The following is a 22,702-nucleotide window of genomic DNA, read 5'->3' on the forward strand; positions in this document are numbered from 1 at the left end:
TAATAAAATGTAGCACAAAAGCACAGAGGGGTTTTACATCTGCTAGCAGGCTGCTAGCAGAGCCTGGAGAAGCCTCGGCAGGCCACCTACCCCAGAGCTGGCTCCAAGTGGAACCCAGCGCTGGGCTCGGTGAGTCTGCGGGAAAGAAAAGTGGGAAGCTTCAAGAAGAAGCAGAGTTGGGCCTGGGGGCTGGGGCTTGCCGAGACTCCCTCTGGAGTGCAGACCGCTGGCTACCCATCACTGGCCAAGGATTGCTGGGGGCAAAGGGCTTAGCACAGTGGCCCTCCCAGGAGTAACCTTTAAGAAATTAAGTTATCAGTAAAAACAGAAGATTAGAAACTAGTAGGCGGCTGGCTACATACACTAATTTCTATTCACTAAAATACTACAGAGATGACAGGAAACACCAAGGCTCTGCAGAAAAGAACGATGTCTTGATCGGCACTAACTTCTACCCATAATCCACTGCTTCTTTCAATGATGCAAGTGGGTGATAAGTGCGAGATGGATTAGTGTGACCTGGTCATGAATAGAAACCGTAGCCACCCTCAGATCACCTTACAGTGTTTCGAATATTGAAGAGATCAGTTGCAGTCATACTTCTAAGCTATGCATAGCAAGCCACTGCTGAATCTTGTTACTTGGTGCGTTAGTCCAGAAGTACATGTAAGTTCGCCTCTGTTTTGACAGGTGTACGAAAACGTCACTGGTTTCCTCCGTAACCTCGTGGGTAATGTTTTCCACAAGTGCTGCTGTGAGAGGGGCTTTGCTAATGGCCTCGGCAACTGACAAAGGCCCCGTGACACAGAAACACGGCAGCATGCGAAATCACTGTCAATCATCCATTCGCTACTGCGCATGGCTAAGAAGCAGATCCCAGCTGGGCGTGGTGACATACGCCTGCCACCCCAGGACTGTGGACGGGGAGGTAGGAGGACTAGGTCTCCGAGGTCATCCTTGGTTAGTGAGTTTGAGGTCAACCTGGGCTACTGGAGACCGTGTCTCAAAGTGAGAAACAGTGAGGAGGGAAGGTGGAGAGTAAATATGAATAAAGCTGCCTGGAGCGGACCACGGAACCCCAAGCAGGCCCTCAGACACATGCAACATGCCATGGAAGACACTAGCGCCCTTAGACTTCCACACGCCTCGCGCTGAACCCTTTCCTTAGAGCTCAAACATGAAGTGTGAACTGCATGTGAACAAACTGGGCAAAGCACACCAGTTTAGGCGCGGTGTTGCCCATTGCCCTACGCAATACTGTGGGTGGGAAGTTGGTCAGCGGTCCTTAAGAGCCCTGTATTGTCTCTCACAACTGCAATGGCCCTGCAGTCATCCTCACTCCAACGTTTACAGAAGAAGCTGAACACACTCAAATCACGTCTAGAATGAGACAGGAAAGAGGTCTGCAGGGATGACGGGGGGGGGGGACTCCACCTGTGTGAGAGTAACACAGGTGCAGATGAGTCCCATTCCTACCTTAAACTTTTATTACACATTATGTAGTTTTATGTGTTATCTAGATTTATAAAGTAGCCTGGAGAGGGCTGGCAAGATGGCTTACCAGGCAAAAGCATTTAGCACACAAACCTGAGGGTCTGAGTGAGATTCACGGAGCCACGATAGAACAAGGAGAGAACACCTCCCCAAAGTGGCTCATGGCGTGGTGGCACACACCTTTAAACCCAGCACCTGGGAGGCAGAAGCAGGAGAATTGCTGTGAGTTCGAGGCCAGCCTGGTCTACAGAGTGAGTCCAGGACAGCTGAGGCTACACAGAGAAATTTTGTCTTGAAGAACCAAAACCAACCAACAACAAAATGTGGCTCATGGTACGTGCACACACACCGACATTAGACACACATTATCATCCTAACAATAGCTTGGACATGAAGAAAGGGATGATGGGAAAGTTATTCTAGTAAAAAGCAAAGCTGTTTTCTATGGCAGAATGTAGAAGTCCTTGGCTGTGATCCCAGCACTGAGAAGTTGTAGGGGGAGGATTTTGAGCTTGAACTAAAACTGGTCTACACAGTGAAATGCTGTCTCAAAAACAGACAGACAGACAGACAGGGATGGAACTGTTTCTTAGGTTTGAACATTTGAACTAAAAGCACTAATATTAAATTTTTTCTCATCTCCTTTAACCTCTTAATATTCACTTGGGTTTTTGTTGTTGTTGTTTTGTTTTTGGTGTTTTGAGACAGGGTTTCTCTGTGTAGCCTTGGCTGTCCTGGACTCACTTTGTAGACCAGGCTGGCCTAGAACTCACAGTGATCCGCCAGCCTCTGCCTCCCGAGTGCTGGGATTAAAGGCGTGCACCACCACGCCCAGCTAATATCACTTGTTATAAAAAGTCATGGTTGTAGCCGGGCAGTGGTGGTGCACGCCTTTAATCTCAGCACTCAGGAGGCAGAGGTAGGCGGATCACTGTGAGTTCGAGGCCAGCCTGGTCTACAAAATTTGTTCAGGACAGCTAAGATAACACAGAGAAACCCTGTCTTGAAAAAAAAAAAAGTCATGTTTGCTTATTCATAATTTTTCAAAGTGAAATGAGTTTGGAAGTTGTTCTTCTTAAGGTTTATTTATTTATTTTCACTCATGGTTCTGTGTGTGTGCCTGCTGAGTTTATGCATACCACATGCATGCAGGTGCTCAGTGAGGCCAGAGGGTGCTGGATCCCTTGGAACTGGAGTTATAGGTGGTTGTGAGCCACCTGATGTGAGTGCTGGGGACCACACTCTTAACTCCAAGCCATCCTTCCAACCTGAGTTTGGACTTTCTTTTTTTTTTTCCATCTTATTCCTGTGTAAAACCTAACTGTTGGCTGTCCTTAGCTCGCTGACACCTTGCTCTGGGTGGCCACTGAACGGCATTGTCCATTGGAGCTGGAGAGGGCTGTCACGTCTCCCTAAGATTTCAGTGGTCCTCCTGAGGAGGAGGAGGAGGAGGAGGCCACAGTTCAGTTAGGAGCTCTGAACGCAGGAAATTAATCCACTCTGCCACACAGACATTGTGACTAAGGACAAGACTCGGCTGTGTCATCTGTAGCTGAGGCATCCGAGGCCTCCCTGGAGATGTCATGGGAAGCCCACAGACTTTCTGGAAAGCACTTACACTAGCATAGTGCAGGCACTGGGTTATGGGGAGCACTAGGCAGTAAAGAGCCCTGGTGGTGACAGCGCTTCCCTTTGCATGGAATTATGCTCCTGCCGTGGTCTCAAAGAGGAGGCAACCGTCCTAGGACCCTGGGTCCCAAGTACCATGTGTTGGGCATCCATGGGGGGACCATGGTGTGTTCTAAGGCTCTGTGTAGGTCCCTGTAGGGGAGGTCTAATCCCTAACCCATCAAAATAGTATTTAGGAGTGGAGGAAGCTGTGCCTCCTGCCCAGGACAGCAGGGAGCTCCCTGCTACCCCAGGCACAGGCAGGCACGTTTTGTCTCCAGCGAGGGTGCACAGTATTCTCTCACCCTGTTCTCAAGAAACACTAAGACTGCAGTGAAAGGCACAGTAAAGCCTGTGTGTCTGGCTTTAAGTGAAATGTATAGTGGCGCCTTTGCTGTGTTTGGGTCAATCAGTATTGGCTGAGAGATTCTTTTGAGACTAAACCTTGAAGAAATGTCGTCTCTCTGGAGAGTCTACACTTGGTGCTACGTGAGAGCCTTTAGCTGCACCGACCTTGGTCCAAAGATAGTCCTGGCAAACCTGGAGTTCTTACCTTTGATTACGGCTTAGCCGTGGTCAAAGGGGGCTGAGATTCGAGTGGGTTTTCTGCTCTCACGGGCAGCAAAGGCACGATAACTTTGCTGGGTTGAGTGGCGTGGAGAGTGAGGTAGATGTCCTCAGGCCACTCTGCTAGAAGACAGCACGTATATGTTCTGTGTCCCAAAGTTCTCAGGAGGACAGGTAGTACAAGACAGACGTTTAAACTCTACAGCTGGCACCGGGGCGGGGCGGGGGCGTCGGCGTCATACCCCTTCACCCCAAACCACACTTCTGCTTGGGGCTCTGCCATTTACAAACTGTGACTTGGGTAAACGGCTCTCTTACCTTTCCACAGTAGGACACCATGGCAGTGGTGAGGGTGTAGCGTGGGAAGGGGTGTGATCCTTCCCTCAGATCCCCGAGAGGCCCCAGCAGAGCAAAAATGTACCACAATAGGGATGCGTCAGTGGATGACTAAGGCAAGGTGATTCAGCCTCCACTCCACAGGACGCCCTGAAATTCACTCACTCATTCACAGCAGCCCCCCAACTGCTGGACTAGATAGACAATGCGGAGTCCAGCGCTGGTGACACGGACTAATGAGGCCTCATTCCGGCCTCAGGTTAAGCACAAAGTCCAGCGAAGACAAGTCACTGGTCCTCCAGAGCCTCCTAACCGGAGCTTGGGGGTTCAGGGGCACAGGCAGGCCCTGTCTTTGAGAATAACAAGAAAGGATGACTGGGTAACTCGCAACTCGCATGCGCAGAAGCACAAAAGACGCGGATTACTAAGAGAACACACGAGGGTGGTATTTGAAGACAAAGAAGGATTGTGGAGAGGCTGGCGATCATATAGATCACATAGCACAGTCTAGGGGCTCATTTTTTTTTCAGTAAAAGCTCATCTCCGAGGGCCACTTCAGCAATTGCGCCCCAGGAACCCCCAATTCCCTGAGCTACACCAGGGGAGCAACTTCGAGATGCGCATCCTCTCCTAGACGGTCGCTAGGCAACAAGCCCCGCCTCCAGTTGCGACCCGCTCGCCCTCTCGCGGCGGCATCCTGCCACTGCATCTGACGCCCGAGGACTCTGGAGAGCCAGTGTTTTTATTCTTGTAGCTTAGGGTTAAAATGGCTGGCAGGACTGCCACTGAATCCAGATCTCTTTCCATCCCCCTTTGTTTAAGTCTGGCACGATTGTTTTGCCTATTCCAGAACCCATGCTGGGTAGCAAGGAAGAGAAAGCTAGGCAGGCGGGCAACATGTCCCAGTGAAGACAACGGTTCTTATTCAAAGGCTAGCTTTTGAGGAAGGCAGCAACAACCGGGCTTTAGCTGTCATGCTGCTGTTGGGACAGCAGGGTATTCGAGGAATGTGGGTTCTATTTCCCGGATGCTTCAGGGTGCATGCATCCCCCACGTCAAGAGAGCTATGACTGTGGTATAATAAAGAGCAGCTTCAGATTGACAACCTGGGGTTGACAACCCGAGGCGGTCACACGGGCCATTCCGCCGTACGGATGCGCCAAGCATCCTGTGAAGACAAGATGAGTGAGGCCGCCGTATGGAGGAGGCAGGTCTCCTCCCACAGTCCCAGGTTCCTGAGCACTGTGGCCCAGCAGAGTAGGGCCAGCCTTGTGGAACCTGACAGTCCAATCCACAGCCAGCCTAGTCCAGACTCATTGCAGCACTGGCCCCACCTGAAGTCGGTGCTGACCTGCATGCCCCAGACTGCTTTTCACAGCGGGACTGCTTTTGTCCCAGACAGCACTTTACAAAGCAGTAACTGAATCAGTCTCATGGCAGTGCCTGCTCTACTACCTTCCGTGAAGGCAGGCCGTGGCTCTGGGTCCTCACCATCACGCTTGCTGAAATAGGGTATCACTGCCCAGTGACCCTGATAACCTGCCAGAGGACCTAAAAAATGGCTTCAACTCTCGTAGATTCTTGGATGCAGACAAGATAGCATGGGTACCAGGCCTTTTCTAATCCTAGGATAGTTCACGGCAGCTCTCTCTTTCCTTCTGCCTGCCATGGGGGTATGGACCTATTCTTTACCTCACTCTTGCCCCCCAACTCAACCAGGCTTTCTCTGGCTCTCCACCCCACCTCCCCACCCCCGCCCATCTCCGTGTCCTGTCTCTGCCTCTCCCCCCATCTCTGTGTCCTGTCTCTGACTTCCCCCACCCCCCATCGCTGTGCCCTGTCTCTGACTCCCCGCCCCCCGCCCATCTCTGTGCCCTGTCTCTGACTCCCCCCCACCACCACCCCCCATCTCTGTGCCCTGGTACTAGTGCCCCTGGACTATCTGTCCCTCCGATCGATGCCACGACTCTCACGGGCAGCGCTAGACATCGCTAGGCACAAGTCCAGCTGAGAAAGGCTTTTTTGGTTATCTCTTCAGAACCGGAGAGTGAGCCTGAGGGTTGCTTTGTAAATGGAGGAACAAGAGCCGGGCGGTGGTGGCACACGGGAGGCAGAGGCAGGTGGATCATTGTGAGTTCGAGGCCAGCCTGGTCTACAAAGTGAGTCCAGGACAGCCCGGGCTACACAGAGAACCCCTGCCTTGAAAAACCAAAAACCAAACCAAACCAAGCAAAACAAAACAAAAAACTATGCAGGAACAAGTGCTAAGAAGAAAGCATCTTGGGACCCTTAAATAGCAGCTTAGGATCAAGTTCTGGCCCTGGGCAGAGACCATGAAAGGAGCTAGAGTAAGGGAAATGCTCTTGACATTTCAAAAGCATTTACATCCATTTCCTTGAACTCCTCCTGAGGAAAAGCATGGGGGAAGCTGAGGCAGGAAGAGCGCAAATTTGAGCCTAGTGTGGGGTACTTAGTGCGAACCTGCTTCAGAACCCACCCTCAAAGTCTTGACAGTAAGGACCAATATATATTTCCTAGCTAGGGTCAAGGGCAGGAAAGTTAGACCAGGGAAGCTTGCCTCAGCAATACCAGATCCTCAACCCAGGTACCCCACGCTCCCCAGCGGGGCTCTTGCCCAATGGTCCACCTTCTGTGAGAATTAAGCCTTCCATGAGGATTTCTAATGCTCACTTTATTCAATTCAAACAAACTGCCATTTTATGCTTCGGCGACTACCGTAAAACATCCAACGCTGAAATTCACATTTTGAAATGAGAAAGGATGCCTGTCATTGCTCACTAGCTGGAAAAGGACAAGGGAGCAAAGGTGGGGTGCTGCAGAACCTGCTGTCAACATCCCAGCCCTGATGTTTGTGGTACCCAGCCCTGGGGATCAGGCAAAGAGGGCAGAGAAATGGATGGTGCCTTCTGCCCTGAGTGAGGCCTGGGGAAATCAGAGGCCACCTCTAGAGGTAAATTTCATAAGTGGCATGACCAGGATGGTTAAATTCATTCCTAAACTTGTGTTTCGCTAGCCCCTACCCCCACTCTTCAAAGACCCTGCCTCATCCTGGACACCACTTCCACACCCGACACGGGATCCAGAGAGCCTTGCAGACACCTTCCTCTTCTGTCTTGAAATGGGAATTAGCTGCCATCTTACACCTATCTATAACCTTCCTTCCTCCCTAAATAACGTGAACATGGGTGAAAAAAAATAACTGCTGCCATACATGCCTTCCCCCACCATACACGCCCGCCCCGCCCCCCGCCGTCCCCCTCCCCCACCCGGTGGCAGGCCTTCCGGGTGGCCTGCAGCTTAGTCGGACTGCTCCTGGGAAGAGCGCTGGCTGGGTTCACTGGGCGCTTCTGCCTCTGCTTCTGCATCCTGCTCATCTGTAAAGGACAGAGAGAACAGCCGTATTTAGAAAGAGGGCGACTCACCTGTTCTCGGTGCAGACGGTGTACAAGGCCTTCTCTTGTTCCCGGGGGCCCCCTGTGGAGAGTGACTCTACTTTTATTTGCTGGGCAAGAGACTGGCTTCTAGCCCTGGCCACGTATGTAGAACAGACCTAAGTCCCCCCCCCCACCCACCCCAACCCCGCATCCAGCCTGGCTCTTCATAGCTGTTTTTTCCCAGCTATGAACCTCCACTTGTCCTTCTGTAACAAAATGACTGGTGGCCAGTAAGGGGCAGCTAATTTCACAAGTGCCCTGCTGGGCTTCTGTCTGTAGATTAGAGTCTCGGGCCACAGAGACAGCATTTTGTCCGCTTTGTCAGGTGCTGGACCTGAAACACCACAGACAGCATGAGCTTGTCCAAGGTCCTGCAGTTAGTCTAAGCAAGAACAAAGCGCATGCCCAGGCCATCGGCCAGTGAGCGTCAAGCTACCCTACACCAGCCGGAAAGCAAGTGTGCCACAGGCCTCAGTTTCCTTTTAGTAAAACTGGGTAGCACCAGGCTCGCCCCAGCTCAATAGACAGTTTTGAGACTTACATGAACGAGCGCTTTGGATTTGCCAACTTTTTTTTTTTTCCAAATCACAGGGGGCTCAGGAGACTGAAAGGAACGAAGCCTTAGGAATGTTGAAGCCAGGCTGGAGAAATGGCTCCGTGGCCAAGGACATTGGCCTCTTTTGCAGAGGCTGTGAGTTCAGCCCCGAGCATGTTGGCTCACTCCTAACTGCCTGAAACTCCAGCTCCAAGACCCCTGATGCCCTCTTCTGGCTTCTACAGGTGCCCCGCACACATGCAGCAAACATACATATATGTCCACACAAATTTAAAAAACAAAACAAACAAAACCCCATGAAAGCCACAAGGGACCTCAAAAGAAACCCCAAAGTAAAGAATTGGTGGTGTGACAGTGAGATGACTCAGCAAGCAGGGGCTCAGAGCTGTCCCTGACCTTCACATAAACATGCAATCACTTGTACATAAAAATAAATAAATATATAAATATTTTACATTGAATTTTTGTTTTAAAGAAGGAGGAATGGAATACCCCTGGGCTGGGGCGCCAGCTCAGTTGCTCAAGGGTTTGCCTCTCAGCACAAGAACCTCAGCGTGCTCCCTGGAAGTTCTGAGAGGCACGATGGTGTGTGTGTGTGTGCCTGATATCTCAGGGCCAGGAAGGTGGGGACAGGTGATTCCCCTAGGTCCCCGGCAGCCACTCTGCTGTAACTGGTGATCTTCAGCTCAATGACAATGAGACGCCCTGTCTCAAGAGAGGTGGGCCGTGTTCCTGAAGGTGACACCCAAGGGTTACCCTCTAACTTCATACGTGTGCTCACCCCTACACGTACACGCAAACACGCATGTGTATATGCATAGATACAACATATCAGTTTTTTTTTTAATTAAAAAAAGAAATCGTAAATAAAAAGAGTGTTCATAAATCCCAAAGGACTGCTGAGCCTGTGAGGGGGTCGGTGCTGTGGGGGTGGGGGGGGGGGTGGGGGGGGGGGCGATGTTCCATGCTCAGGTGTCCCAGGCAGCAGTGGCAGAGCTCTATGCCGGCCCACTCCCCACCCCCTCTGGCTCAGTGGCCAGAGACTCTCTAGCTCCTGCTGTGGACTCCCTGGTCAGAAGTCCCAGAGCCTCTGCTCTACTGAGCACACTTCTCCCACACCTTGCACATGAACAGACTATGAGAGGAGGGCTCAGCCCTCAGCCCCTCTCTCCACCCCCACTTCAAATGACCCGCTCCTCCACAAAGCCTTCCCCGGTCATCAGGAGGCGGGGGACACTGGCCTCTTACCGGTATTCTCCTTGACTGTGCTGTTCAGCACGGTCAGTGAGAAAGACGGTGGAGACGGTGGCGGGGGCGGCGGGGGCAGGAAGTGGAGAGCAGAGAGGTAGCCTGGTGGGAGGAAGGGAGCCTGCTGTGGCTGGCCTGGGGGAGGTGGTAGTGGCGGCGGCGGCGGCGGCGGCGAGCAGTAGGTTGGCTGGAGGTCTCTGGCTGAATCTGACACCTGCGTGGAGGAGTGGAGAGGGAGAGAGACAATGAGGCAGGCCTGCGGACCAGTCACATGGATTATTTCTCTGCCTCCCGAGTGCTGGGATTACAGATGTGGGCCACCACACCCAGCCTAAAAGGCACACTCTTTTTTTTTTTTTTTTTTTTTTTTTTTTTTTTTTTTTTTTAAGATTTATTTATTTAATATGTATAGAGTGTTCTGCCTGCATGTGCACCTGTAGGCCAGAAGAGGGCATCGATCACATTACAGATGGTTGTGAGCCACCCTGTGGTTGCTGGGAATTGAACTCAGGACCTTTGGAAGAGCAGGTGGTGCTCTTAACCACTGAGCCATCTCTCCAGCCTGAAATGCTCACTCTTAATAGTTGAGCTGGGGAGTTTTTGAGGTCGGGGAACAAGAACCATGGCAGCCTGACCAGCACTAGCTGACGTGCCTCTCTCTCTGGCTAACGCTGGGCTGGTGATCAAGGTGACGATCAGTTTCTTGTACCTATTTTTGCCTTCAGCTCCCTGATATGATTTTTAAAAAATTGTTAATGAGTAGATGTGTACCTTGAGGATTTAAAGTAGAAACGACTGATTGTTTTTATGTAAAGGTTCAGATTTTTATAAGATTACAGTTTAAGATAAATAACAGAAAGCTGATCCTTTCTTTGTAACCTGCGAACTGCAGCCTACAAGTAAGAGAAACTGGCTGAGAAAATTACCTTGCTTGCTTACACTTCGTCAACCTCTAACAAGTTGCTTAGTTACAAATATACATGGGTTCTTGGGAATAATTTGTTTTTATCTGTAATACGTAAAACAGTTGAACATATGAGGGTATTGGGGAACATGTTTTTTTCTACGTATACTCATTGGAATTGTTCACTTAACGAAAAATAGAATGTAACCCCATTGTGATTTTTGTAGTGCTTGAAAGATTTTGCAGGTATATGTAAATTGTGGGAGCTTTGCTCCACCCATCAAATGTGTGTATGTATATATGTAAAGTGGCTGGAGACGGTTAAAGCTTTCTTCATCCATCAAGCATGTGTGTGTGTGTGTGTGTGTATGTGTGTGTATGTGTGTGTGTACGTGTGTATGTGTGTGTATGTATGTGTGTACGTGTGTGTGTATATGTATGTGTGTGTATGTGTGTGTATGTGTATGTGTGTATGTATGTGTGTGTGTATGTGTGTGTGTATGTGTGTGTATGTGTGTGTATGTGTGTGTGTACGTGTGTATGTGTGTGTGTGTCTACTTTATATTTGTTGCTGGTCCCACATCCTCTCCTTGGATCATTGAATACACTGTCACCGACATCTAGTGCCTGGAACAAGGACCCCATGAGGTAGGCTTAATAAAAAAAAAAAAAGAAGAGGTTCCCTTAAAAAGAAAAAAGAGGTCACTTCAGATATGAGTAGGGTCTCATACCAAGGTATGGTGGACTCCTCGACTGTTGAATCAGGTTAGGAAGGGGGAGGAGTCGTTATTGTGTGCTTGTGTGAGCATTTGGTTGTGTGCTACTGCCTTTTCCCTCAGGGTGGATAAGGTAAATCTAAGGACAGACGGTTCTTTATTAAACATAGTAACATATTATTAAATTATTAATTATATAATTATATATTATAATATGATATTAAACCATCAAGTCTTAAATAACATTATTAAACATACACTGAGGAAAAATGTTAACACATTGCTAATTATTTATATAATTACATATTATATATGTTATGAAATAATTTGTATTATTATTACATAACACATTATTAAATAAACACTTAAGAAAAAAGAAATTAAGGTTAACACTGGTCAGCTGGCTGGTCAGCCCCTGGTTTTCAGACCCAGGAACTTTAGATGTAAAACCATGGGATACAGTAGGAACAGATTTTTTTAAAAACTGATATACTAAGAGTGGAGGTGAAGACACGCCTCCTGCTGCACTTTCTATTTGGAGCACGCTTAGACAGGCACTGGTAAGTGGGAAGGAGCCTATGTCAACTCTGGAGCCCTCTGCTCCCTGTCCCCATGAGGAGACTCCCTTGTTGTCACCTTACTCAGGATCTAAGAACAGTGTCTGCCCCTTGACAGAGGATCTGAGGAAGGCATCTCAGGAGAGTGTGACGATGAGTGGGGGAGGAGGGCTGACCTCGGAGAAGGAATCTGACTTGGAGAGGGAGGTACAAGGTATCTTAATTCTGACTGGCCTCCCCTGAAATACCTGGCTATAAACCATCTCTCAAGACCGCCTGAAAAAACACAAAAGACAACTAAAGGAGCCCACAGGATGCCCCGCTGCTGTGTTTGCTGTCAGGCACCACAGCTGGGTGCTTCATTGGGGTGGGTTTGTTTTTTTCAAGACAAGGTTTTTCCATGTAGCACTGGCTGTCCTAGACTTGTTTTTTAGACCAGGCTGGCCTCGAACTCACAAAGATCCGCTTGCCTCTGCCTCCCAAGTGCTGGGATTAAAGGCATGTTCTACCACACCCTGCTCATTGGGGTGTTCTATCATTTAAAACTTCTAAATAATTTTCAAGAATTCTTGAAAATATCAATTAAATCTGTCCTTTCTTAAAAATAATTGGAGCCAGGCGGTCGTGGCTCACGCCTTTAATCCCAACACTCGGGAGGCAGAGGCAGGTGGATGGCTGTGAGTTCAAGGCCAGCCTGGTCTACAAAGTGAGCCCAGGACAGTCAAGGCTACACAGAGAAACCCTGTCTCAAAAAAAAAAAAAATATTGCAGCTGAGCAGGGCATGATGGCGCACGCCTTTAATCCCAGCACTTGGGGGGCAGAGGCAGGTGGATTGTTCTGAGTTCGAGGCCAGCCTGGTCTATACAGCGAGTCCAGGGTCGGCAAGGCTAACAGAAAGACCCTGTCTCGAAACCCTCCCCCTCCCCCAAAAAAAGTAATTGCAGCTGAATTAAAGCCTTTGTTTGACATTCTTCACCTGGGCACTGACCCAAAGCCTTTGAGAGAATTGACCCTGAAGCTAAAGCCTCATTAACTCTTTTTGGAAGAAAAAAATTAACTCTCAAAAATCCCTTCGGGTAGATTACACTTATCAGTGGACTCCTGTTTTCCTTCTAGTGACTTTTGTACTTCTTAAAAGCTTTTGCTGGGGTGTATAAGCTGTGGGAGAAAAAAATAAAGTTGAAATATATGCATATGTGTACGTAAATATGTAAAATGGGTGGAGCTTGTTGAAGCTTCCTTCATCCACCAAGCATGTGTGTGTGTGAGTGTGTGTTTGTGTGTGTGTGTGTATTTGTATGTGTGAGTGTGTGTTTGTGTGTATGTGAGTGTGTATATGTGTGTGTGAATGTGAGTGTATGTGTGTGTGTGTGAATGTGAGTGTATGTGTGTGTGTGTGTGTGTGTGCGCGCGCGCGCACGCGCACTGCTAGAAACACTCCCTTAAGACAACTAACTGGCTCTCTGGGATGAGGACCAGTGAAAGCGGTAAGGAAGAGCTCAGGAGTCAAGCTCCGACTTACCAAGCTGCCTCCATGGTAGGGGCTGCAGGAGACGTGCCGGAAGCTTCTTTGTTGCGGGATCCCCAGAGCTGAGGATGCGTCCTGGCCACCCAGAGGGAAGGGCTGGTAGGATGGCATGGGGGTGCAGGCAGGGCACTGCTTGAAAGGCTCTCCTTTCTCAGGGTACCCAGCTCCCACCACATGATCAGAGTTGAATCTCAGAGGATGCCCTAAGAAGATTAAACAACAAGGGAAATGTTAACACAAACCTAAGGGATAAAGCATCGCATCGCTGTCTCCCAGGTAACAGCAAGACCGACATAACAACTAAAGAAGTCTAACCGTACACATCAGTATACTTTTATACATGCATAGATAATGTATATTTTGATCACAGTCACCTTGTGACCTCTCACCCCCTCATTCTTATTGACCCTTCACCATTTGTCCCCTTTCTGCTCTAATGTCTCTTTATGTGTGTGTGAACCAGTAAGATTAACTTGGGTTACTTACAGGAACATGGGTGGCCACACCACTGAATAAAAGGTGTCTCTCCATTGCGCTATTGATTATTTGTTGTGTATAGATCCTCAGGAGCGGGGTTGTCCTTGTGGATTTAGTCTTGTGCAGATAGCAGTCTGCAGTGAGTCAGTGCATACAAAGGCCAAGCTATGATCTCTCTCGCTATGCTCCGTGCCTCTCCTTGGCTATTATATTCCTCCCATGCCCTCGGCACGGCAGTCCCTGGACCCGGAGGATGTGATACTGGAGGCCCCATCTAGGGCCGAGTATCCTGCAGTCACTCCAGAGCACTCTAACCACTCATGAGTCTACAGAACTGCCACCCACCACGAACAGCCACGCGCATCTTTGAGGGTGAGTTCTGGCACACCTGTGAAATTCTCAGCCCTCCCCCGACCCCCACCCTGTCCTCCTGGGCTCAGCTTTGTGTTGGGGCGTGACTCTGTGAGCCCTTAGCTTCCGCGGCACTCCTCGTGTTCCACAGCGCTGGTCGCCAGGAGGGGAGGGTCTAAGTCATCGTGTGGTGGTTCTCACCTACCCCTTGGACTCTGGTTCCATTTCCACTGCAGTCACTGGGACACCATCTCTCCTACTCATTTTTAACCCTACTGTCCTTAAATACTCAGACATACTCCTTTGCTCCCTCATCCATCCGAAGCCCTTTACAGATGTGGCAGCTGATTCGTCAAATGTTAGACCTCACTACATCGACTAGTAGGCTTCTTTGAAGAACACTGCCCCCTCCCCAGCAACGGCAGGATCCCAGGAAGCAAGGGGAGTACATCAGTCTGCCACTTGTCACTGTGACAAATACCCAGGGCAGTTTAAAGAAGGGATGACTTGTTTTGGCCCACAATTCAGGGCTGTTGGCACCATGGACTGTGAGTCTTGGTGCAGCAGAGCATGCTGGTGCAAGGCTGTGGTGAAGCAAAGCCGCTCAGTTCGTGTCATCTGGGAAGCACCAAGCCAATGGCACACTAACAAGTCTTCTCTCTCTCACCTTTCATCCTCTCCAGGACCCTAGGCGGAGATGGTGGTACCCACCTCCCTCACTTAGTGAACCGCTCTCTGGAAACGCCTCCCGGATGCATCCGGAGGTGTTCTTTCCTCAGCTAGGTGCTCCTCGCCTAGCCAGCTGACAATTGAGAATAGCCACCCACCCAATCGGGGCCAGCAAGATGGCTCAGCAGGTAAAGGCGCCTGCCACCAAACCTGACTGACAGCCTGAGTTCCAACCCAGGAGCCCATGCAGTAGAAGGAAAGAACCAACTTCTCAAAGCTGTCCTCTGACCTCTCCTCCACACACGCTGGGATGAGCCGCAGGGCCAACCTTCTCCACACCTCCTCACACCCTGTGCTCAGCACATTTTATGTTCCGCACTTTTTATGTTCCTGTTTGTTGAGAGATGGAACAAAGCTACGCTTTCCTAGGATTGCTGTTTTAGGTCTGTCTTCCTCATCAGACAGCTATTTCCTTGGGGAGATCAATTTCTTACAAAATCCCAGAAAGCAGAAATGATTAGAATCAGTTTCTGAAAGTTCGTCACTGAAGTAAGAAACTTGTCCAAAGGTTACACATGAGCAGTCTCCAGTCCTTTCCACACAGCCTTAGGGAGGTACCAAAACCACATCTGCATCCCAAAGGGCCGGTTTCCAAGCGCCCCCAAACCTACAGTACTTGAAACTGTACGTTACGGGCTGGAGAGATGGCTCAGCGGTTAAGAGCACTGGCTGCTCTTCCAGAGGACCCCGACTTAATTCCCAGCACCCACATGGCAATTTACAATTGCCTGTACTTCTACTTCCAGGGGATCTGTCACCCTCACACAGACATGCAAGCAGGCAAAACATCAATGCACTATAATAAATAAATTATAAAATATAAATATAAAATTAAATGAAAAAAAGAAGAAATCAGACTTTAACCATGAAAACAATACGGCATAGGATTATATACAAAATGACGAGAGAAAAAAACCACATCTAAGTAAACCAACCAGTCGCTCTCAAAAATACTTTATGCCCAAGTACATTCGGTGAGACAGAAAAAGTTGAGTACTCGTGCATTAGGCCAGACTGTTGTTAGGAGAAACTAGACTGGGCCAAGTGAGGGGGGGCGGGGCGAGGGTTGCGCAGGTGCAGTCGGAGCAGAAGAAGCCACCCAGAAAGCAAGGTCTAAAAAGTCTCCAGCGGGAGAAAATGGCAGTCTGGAAGGGGGGGGGGGGGGGGGGGTGGGGTGTCACGCAGGTGCAAGAGGTCTAGACTTGGTAGGGGGAGGGGATGCCGTGCAAGCGTGGTAGGTCTGGTTTTCCCCTAGAGGGACCACAGAAAAGGCGCCACTGCCAAAGCTGCCCAGCTGCCATTTTGTCTTTGCAAAAGAACAAAGGCGGGAAACTGCATCTCAACATCACACGCGCGCGTCCGCGCGCGCGCACACACACACACACACACACGGACACACACACACACAGACACACACAGACACACACACACACACACACACCCCGTACCGCGCACAACACACACACACACACACACACACACACACACACACACACACACACACACCCCATACCGCCCGCTCTTTTCCACCAGCCTTTTCCCATTGCTATCAGAAGCTACCCACGCAAATCCTTGTCTGGGACCACATTCTCAAAGCGGGGTTACCTGGGGAGGGCCCCTTTCCCACCCCGGCACCAGTCTGGGACGCCAGCTTAGAGCTGGAGGCTGCAGGCCCCCGAGGAACCGTCAGCTGCACGAGGCGGGCTTACCGTAGTCGGGGAACGGCAGTCGGGGCGCGGGCCGAACCGGCAAGCACTGCTCCAGGCGGCAGGGCTCGGACATGGGCTGGGACACCCACGCGTGGGGTCGGTCGTGCACCAGTCCAGACTGGAAGGTGCCGGGACCCGGGCGGCCGCCTGGGACCAGCTGGAAGGCGCTCGGGCCTGGGCTCCGGACATGCGGAGGCCGCTCGAGGAAGCAGGTGGCCACCCGGCCGGGCCCGGCGCCTCCAGGAGCCACTTTAGGCAGTGGGCAAATGCTCGAGCTCGAGGCGGCGGCGGCTGCGGTCGCCACCGCAGGGACCATCGGAGGCAACTGGGGCCCCTGGGTGGCCACAGTTACCACCTCCTCCTCGGCACCTTGGGTCTTGAGCATCTTCTGGGCAGCCATGATCTTCTGGCGCTCGGTGATCAGGTAGCACTTATCACAGATGCACTGCTTCCAGCGGCACTTGCCCGCGTGGCCCTTGACTGGCACCAGGTAGCCATGGTTCCGGCACCTGGAGCACTTGGGAGTGCGAAGCATCTTGTCGTCCAGCTTGGCAAGCTCTGCTTCTAAACACAACCGCCACTCCCGAAGCTGCAGAGCAAGTGAAGCAGGAATGAGCGATGCCCCATAAGTCCCTGCTGCTGGGGACATTGGATACATTTGTAACAAAGTGGCCCGGGAACTGCAATAGGGCTCTTGCGTTTTTCCCTCGATTTGGGAGGTACAAAATTTACAGTACTTCTGTGTGTTGGGTAATGGGGGTACTAAATACATTCAAAATGGAATACTTATTGAATGTAAGTCATATGGATTATTTGAAATAATCGGCACTTGAATTTTTCAAACTTCCTGTTCCCGCCAAATTGTAATTGGATAGTTTGATTTTTTTTTAAAGGCGGACTACTACTCAGCAGTCCAGGTCCAGAGTTTCAAAACTCCCGCGCAGAGCTATTAGTAAACCCATTTCATCGGAAAGTTCCAGAGGAGGCAATATTTTTCCTCCCGGAAGCTGCTACTTCTGCTTTCATCTCTTTGCTAAGAAAGGCGCAGTCATGCTTCCGGAATATTCTTAGTAGCTTAGTGCAGTGTGGTGGTTGCTTACAGGCATGCCCTTGCAGAAATTCTGAGGGTTTTTTTTTTTTTTTTTTTTTTTTTTTTGGTCCTGCGAGTGTTAGCACTGGTGTCTGAAAAATGCATGCTTAATAGTGTTCTAAAGTAAAAGAAATAAAATATTCTGGAGCTCGTTTGAATTATTGGGGTTTGAGAGAGGGGGAGGGGGAAGAGAGAGAGAGAGAGAGAGAGAGAGAGAGTTTCCTGTTTCACATGGTCTTTTAACTATCTTTATAAAGTCAAATAAAACTACTTGCAAGAACCCCTTAGCCACTGCAAATACAACATTGATGGAGCGTGCATACTTCTCTCAGAAAAAAAAAAAAGGCTCAATTTAAACAAGCACTGTCAAGGACCTTCCCGAGACATCTCTTTAGCCAGTGTGGGGCACACAGCACAGTGCTTACAGACCCAGCTTGGGGTGGCTTCTACCTCCAGGAGGGAGCTTTTACCCAGAAACTACAGCTATTACAAGGAGCCACGGTTTTTTGTTTTTGTTTTTTGAGACAGGGTTTCTCTGTGTAGCCTTTCCTGTCCTGGAGTTGCTTTGTAGACCAGGCTGGTCTTGAACTCACAGCCATCCGCCTGCCTCTGCCTCCCAAGTGCTGGGATTAAAGGCGAGCGCCACCACGCCGGCTTTGCTGGTCTTGAGACAAAGTGTGGCTTCAAATCCGTTCACTCTTAGAGAAGGGAAGCGCCAACCTTTGCAGACCAATCCTACCCAAAAGACAAAACAGACCTAATAAGCTGGGTTCGGTGACGCACACCCATAATCCCAGAACTCAGGAGGCAGAGGCAGACAGATCTGGAGTTCAAGGCCAGCCTGGTCTACAAAGTGAGTTCAGGACAGCCAAGGTTACGCAGAGAAACCCTGTCTCGAAAAACAAAGAAACCCCTCAAATACACACATATATTTTTCAAACTTTCTGTTCCCAGCAAATTGTAATTGAAAAATAGTTTGAATTAAAAAAAAAAAAAAAAAAAAAAAGTGACTACTTCTCAACGGTTCAGGTCCAGAGTTTTAAAACTCCAGAGGAGCAGAGAGCTGTTAGTAAACCCCAGCTGCGGTCCCCGCAGTGGCATCCTGACTCTGGCTCCTGCAGTTCTGAACCTCAGCAGAAACCCCTCTGGAACTCGGACAGCTTCTGCCCACTTGCCCTCGGGAGCGTTAACGCAGTGCGGAGGTCCTATAGGGGGGAAAAGCCCAGGTTTCCAGCAGAGCTCCCTCGGCCGGCCATGGGGTACAGTTTCCCAGCGCTGACGACTTCGATACTGTCGGTCTGCACACTTGGAGTTCACCGCCACGACTGACTGAGCCATGACCGTGTGTTCCAGGAGGAGGAAAGCCGGAAGCTAAAATACCTTTTCAAATATCTGTCCATAGTCGTCGCGGTGGCGCACGCCTTTAATCCGAACACTCAGAAGGCAGCCTGGTCTACAAAGCGAGTCTAGGACAGCTAGGGCTGTTACACAGAGAACACCTGTCTCGAAAAACAAAAACAAAAACTAAAAACAAAAACACACACAAAAAAGATCTGTCCGTACTTCCGGAAGACTGGTGTAGAAACTCAGCGCGCCTCAGAAAAGGGTGACTTTATACGACATGGTGGCGGTCACGTCCCTGAACCATAGGGTCCCTGATCCAGATTGGGGAAGTCCTGGCACTACGGAGACTCCTGACTCCGTAGTCTAAGCTGTTTTAATTCTAGCGAATTTCATTATCTCTGTAAAGCAACCCAAATCTTGGAAAGGCTGGCACCGACTTCCTAGTAGTTGTTTTGTGCTTGGAATGAAACCCGGGCCTCTTGCGCGTTAGGCAAGTATCCAGTTAAAACCCACCTTTTCTCTTTCTTCCCCCGCCCCCCCCCCCCGGCGCCCCCCTCCTTTCTTTGAGAAGACTCTGGTGAAGTTACCCAGGCTGCCCTGGAGCCCCTTAGTAGCCAGCTGGTCCCTGAATGCGAGATCCAGCTGACTTAAACTCCCCAGTAGCTCCGGTTAAAGCCAGGTCTAGCTACAAACATTAAACAGGGACGTTAAATTATTCCTAAATTCATTTTGATAAAAGTCTGGGGCACTCTTGAGGGGTATCATCTGGAGGAGGTGGGGGGACACACTACCACTTAAGCTGAAAAGCTTACGGCAGGATCAGTTCTTTGTGTGTGTGCCTGCACGCCGCGCATGGGTCTTGCTTTTGTTTTTTGAGACAAGGTTTCTCTGTGTATCCCTAGCTGTCTTAGAGTGTGCTCTGTAGACCAGGCCGGCCTTGAAACTCTCAGAGATTCACAGACCTCTGCCTCTCAAATGCTGAACTAAAGGCTTGCAACACCACCACACCACCACGGGGCTCAGGATTGGTTCTATTTAAGGAGATATTTATGCTTGCCAGCTAGCTAGCTTCTGTGTAGTTCTCATTGTCCTGTTTTCTTTTTTTTAAGATTTATTTATTTATTTTATGAATATGAGTGCTCTGTCTTCATGAACACCAGAAGAGGGATTTATATTCCATTAGAGATGGTTGTACTCCACCAGGTGGTTGCTGGGAATTGAACTCACGACCTCTGGAAGAGCAGTCAGTGTTCTTAGCCGCTGAGCCATCTCTCCAGCCCCACTGTCGTGTTTTCTTTCTTTCTTTCTTTCTTTTTTTTTTCTAATGCCTGGTGGATACAAAGTCAGCCTTGAATCTCCCTAAGTCTCTGATTGCAGCTCTCTGTGACATTTTCCCCTTGCTTGGGGATAAGCAGTTGTTACCATTTGGAGCTCAATAGACTTCAGAGAGCTGAATCCCCATTCATAAATCTTTATTCCTCATCTTCTAAAGTGGGCGAGAGCATGTTCCTTAGGCTGTCACTTCAGGAAGTTTACAGGTAACTGGCACCATTTAAAGAGTCTAGGTTTTGCCGGACGATGGTGGCACATGCCTTTAACCCAGCACTTGGGAGAAAGAGGCAGGTGGATCACTGTGAGTTCGAGACAAGCCTGGTCTACAAAGCAAGTCCTGAACAGTGAAGGCTACACAGAGAAACCCTGTCTGGGGGGGGGGGGGAGTCTAGGTTTTAGCCAGGAAATGGTGGCACATGGCTTTAACCCCCGCACTTGGATCTCAGAGTTTGAGGCCAGCCTGCTCTACAGAGAGAGTTCCAGGACAGCCCGGGCAACACAGAGAAATCCTGTCTCAAAAAACAAAGCAAAAAGGTTAGGCCAGGTTGTCTCTGCCCAGCTCTAACACCTATGTTCATTTCAGATTTTAAAAACAGGGCTCTAAGGTAAAGGATAGACACTCTTTCTCCAAACCACCCAATTCAAACTGTCTAATTTTATTCCCTGACCTTGTTATTTAATATTGATACCTAGGGCTGGAGAGATGGCTCAGAGGTTAAGAGCACTGGCTGCTCTTCCAAAGGTCCTGAGCCCAATGCCCAGAAACCACATAATGGCTCACAGCCATCTATGAGATCTGATATCCTTTTTTGGTGTACACGCAAGCATAACACTGTATACATAATAAACAAACAAATAAAATCGATACCTAAAAAATCATAGTTTCGGGGACTCTGTGACCTGCATCTTTCACAGAGTGTGAGCACCAGTGGGGGCCTCACACGCCAGACAAAAGAAGCTTCAGGGTACACATGCGTTGGTGGCAGGAATGGCTTTTTTGTCACTAGGTTTAGCTGCCGAAGGAATCCAGAGGCCAAATCTGCCTCACAAACCAGCTAACATACAGCAAGTTACAGCCTTCAGACTGCGTGTGATACTGGACCCAGAAAGTGTCCTTTGAGGAAGGTGATATTAACTATATCACTGACTCAAGTGAAACCAGCAGACGGAAGGAAGGAAGGGGTGCCTGCGAGGGCGGAACTCAGCTAATTCCAGGCAGGGATGTGGCTGAGCAGGCAGAATCCGTGAGCACCAGCTGGAAGATGCTAGTGAGCGTTTGGACAACCCAGCGGGTGTTGATGGCTTAGACAAAGCTGGGAGCACTGCTCTGTCCTGGACTTGCTGTGGTCATCACAAAGGCATGGTGGAAGTAACGTTCACCGAGCGAAACAAACAGAGTGAGTGGGGAGAGGCCCGGAACGGTTCTACAGACACCACTGTCCAGCGGCTTCTGGAAAAAGATAAGAGCAGACTTAAGAAATCTGGTCCCAAACATGACCACTAAGGCTGAATGTGCATCGCTCCTGGAAAGAGGCAGCAAACAGATTTCATTTGAACACTATGAAGCACCCAGGGCCGCTTAAAAAAAAGTTACTTCTCTCTCTCTGTGTGTGTGTGTGTGTGTGTGTGTGTGTACATGTTTGTGTTTGCGTGTATGCAGAAGCCAGAGGTAGACATTGGGTATCTCCCTCAATTACTGGCCATCTTATTTTTTGAGATAGGGTCTCTCAATGAACCTGGAGCTAATTAATTCAGCCAGACTATCCAGCCAGCAAGCTCCAGGGACCTCCTTGTCTTGGTTTCTTGAGCAGTGACATCACAGGCATGGGCCCTTGGGTTTTTTACGTGGGTGCTGAGCATACAAACCCAGGTCTTCGTGCTTGCGTGGCAATCGCTTTACCCTTACCCCACCCCAGCAGGACTCTCTTGATGGAGAAGACTTGGATCAGCTCCTCTCTGGAGCTGCTTTGGGATCTATTTGCTTAGCCATTCCAAATCCTGGTCCCCTCCACCAGAGCACCAATGGGGGATGGCTCTCACTCTTGGCTTGCCAAAAAGTGACAGAACAATTTTCTCTGTAAAATAATTTGTGTTCACCGGACTGGGTTTAGAAGACATTGTTTCTATTTATCAAGCTGTAGAAATTTATAGAATTCTTGTTCCTGTTTAAAAAAACATCAAATTTAGCCGGGCATGGTGGTGCACGCCTTTAATCCCAGCACTCGGGAGGCAAAGGCAGGCGAATCACTGTGAGTTCAAGGCCAGCCTGGTCTACAAATTGAGTCCGAGACAGCCAAGATAACATAAAGAAAGCCTGTCCCAAAAAAACAAAACAAAACAAAAACCAAACTTTTCCTTAAAGTTCCTTACCTCAAAGATTGGGATATTTTGAGTGGGTTTTCCAAGAGAGAAAATGCTTATTATTTTTTAAAATTCATTATTATGTATACAGTGCTCTGCCTGCAAGCACACCCGCAGGCCAAAAGAGGGCATCAGATCACATTATAGATGGTTGTGAGCCACCATGTGGTTGCTTGGAATTGAACTCAGGACCTCTGGAAGAGCAGTCACTGCTCTTAACCTCTGAGCCATCTCTCCAGGCCCCAGAAAATGCTTATTATATTAATAAGCCAAAGTACT

General features: G+C 49.4%; 1 protein-coding gene across 1 annotated transcript; it reads right to left on the reverse strand.

Moving 5' to 3' along the window:
• Positions 1-7,383: 7,383 nt before the first annotated feature.
• Positions 7,384-16,837, reverse strand: Dmrtb1 (DMRT like family B with proline rich C-terminal 1). Its single transcript, XM_051171220.1, has 4 exons — positions 16,297-16,837; positions 13,025-13,233; positions 9,325-9,538; positions 7,384-7,460 (listed from the first exon to the last, which is right to left on the reverse strand). Exons 1-4 carry the CDS (start codon positions 16,829-16,831, stop codon positions 7,384-7,386), a joined length of 1,035 nt encoding a protein of 344 aa, XP_051027177.1. The 5' UTR covers positions 16,832-16,837.
• Between the last annotated feature and the right edge of the window lie 5,865 nt (positions 16,838-22,702).

This window comes from Acomys russatus, chromosome 29 (genome assembly GCF_903995435.1).
Source record: "Acomys russatus chromosome 29, mAcoRus1.1, whole genome shotgun sequence".
In the NCBI taxonomy this organism is placed as follows: domain Eukaryota; kingdom Metazoa; phylum Chordata; class Mammalia; order Rodentia; family Muridae; genus Acomys; species Acomys russatus.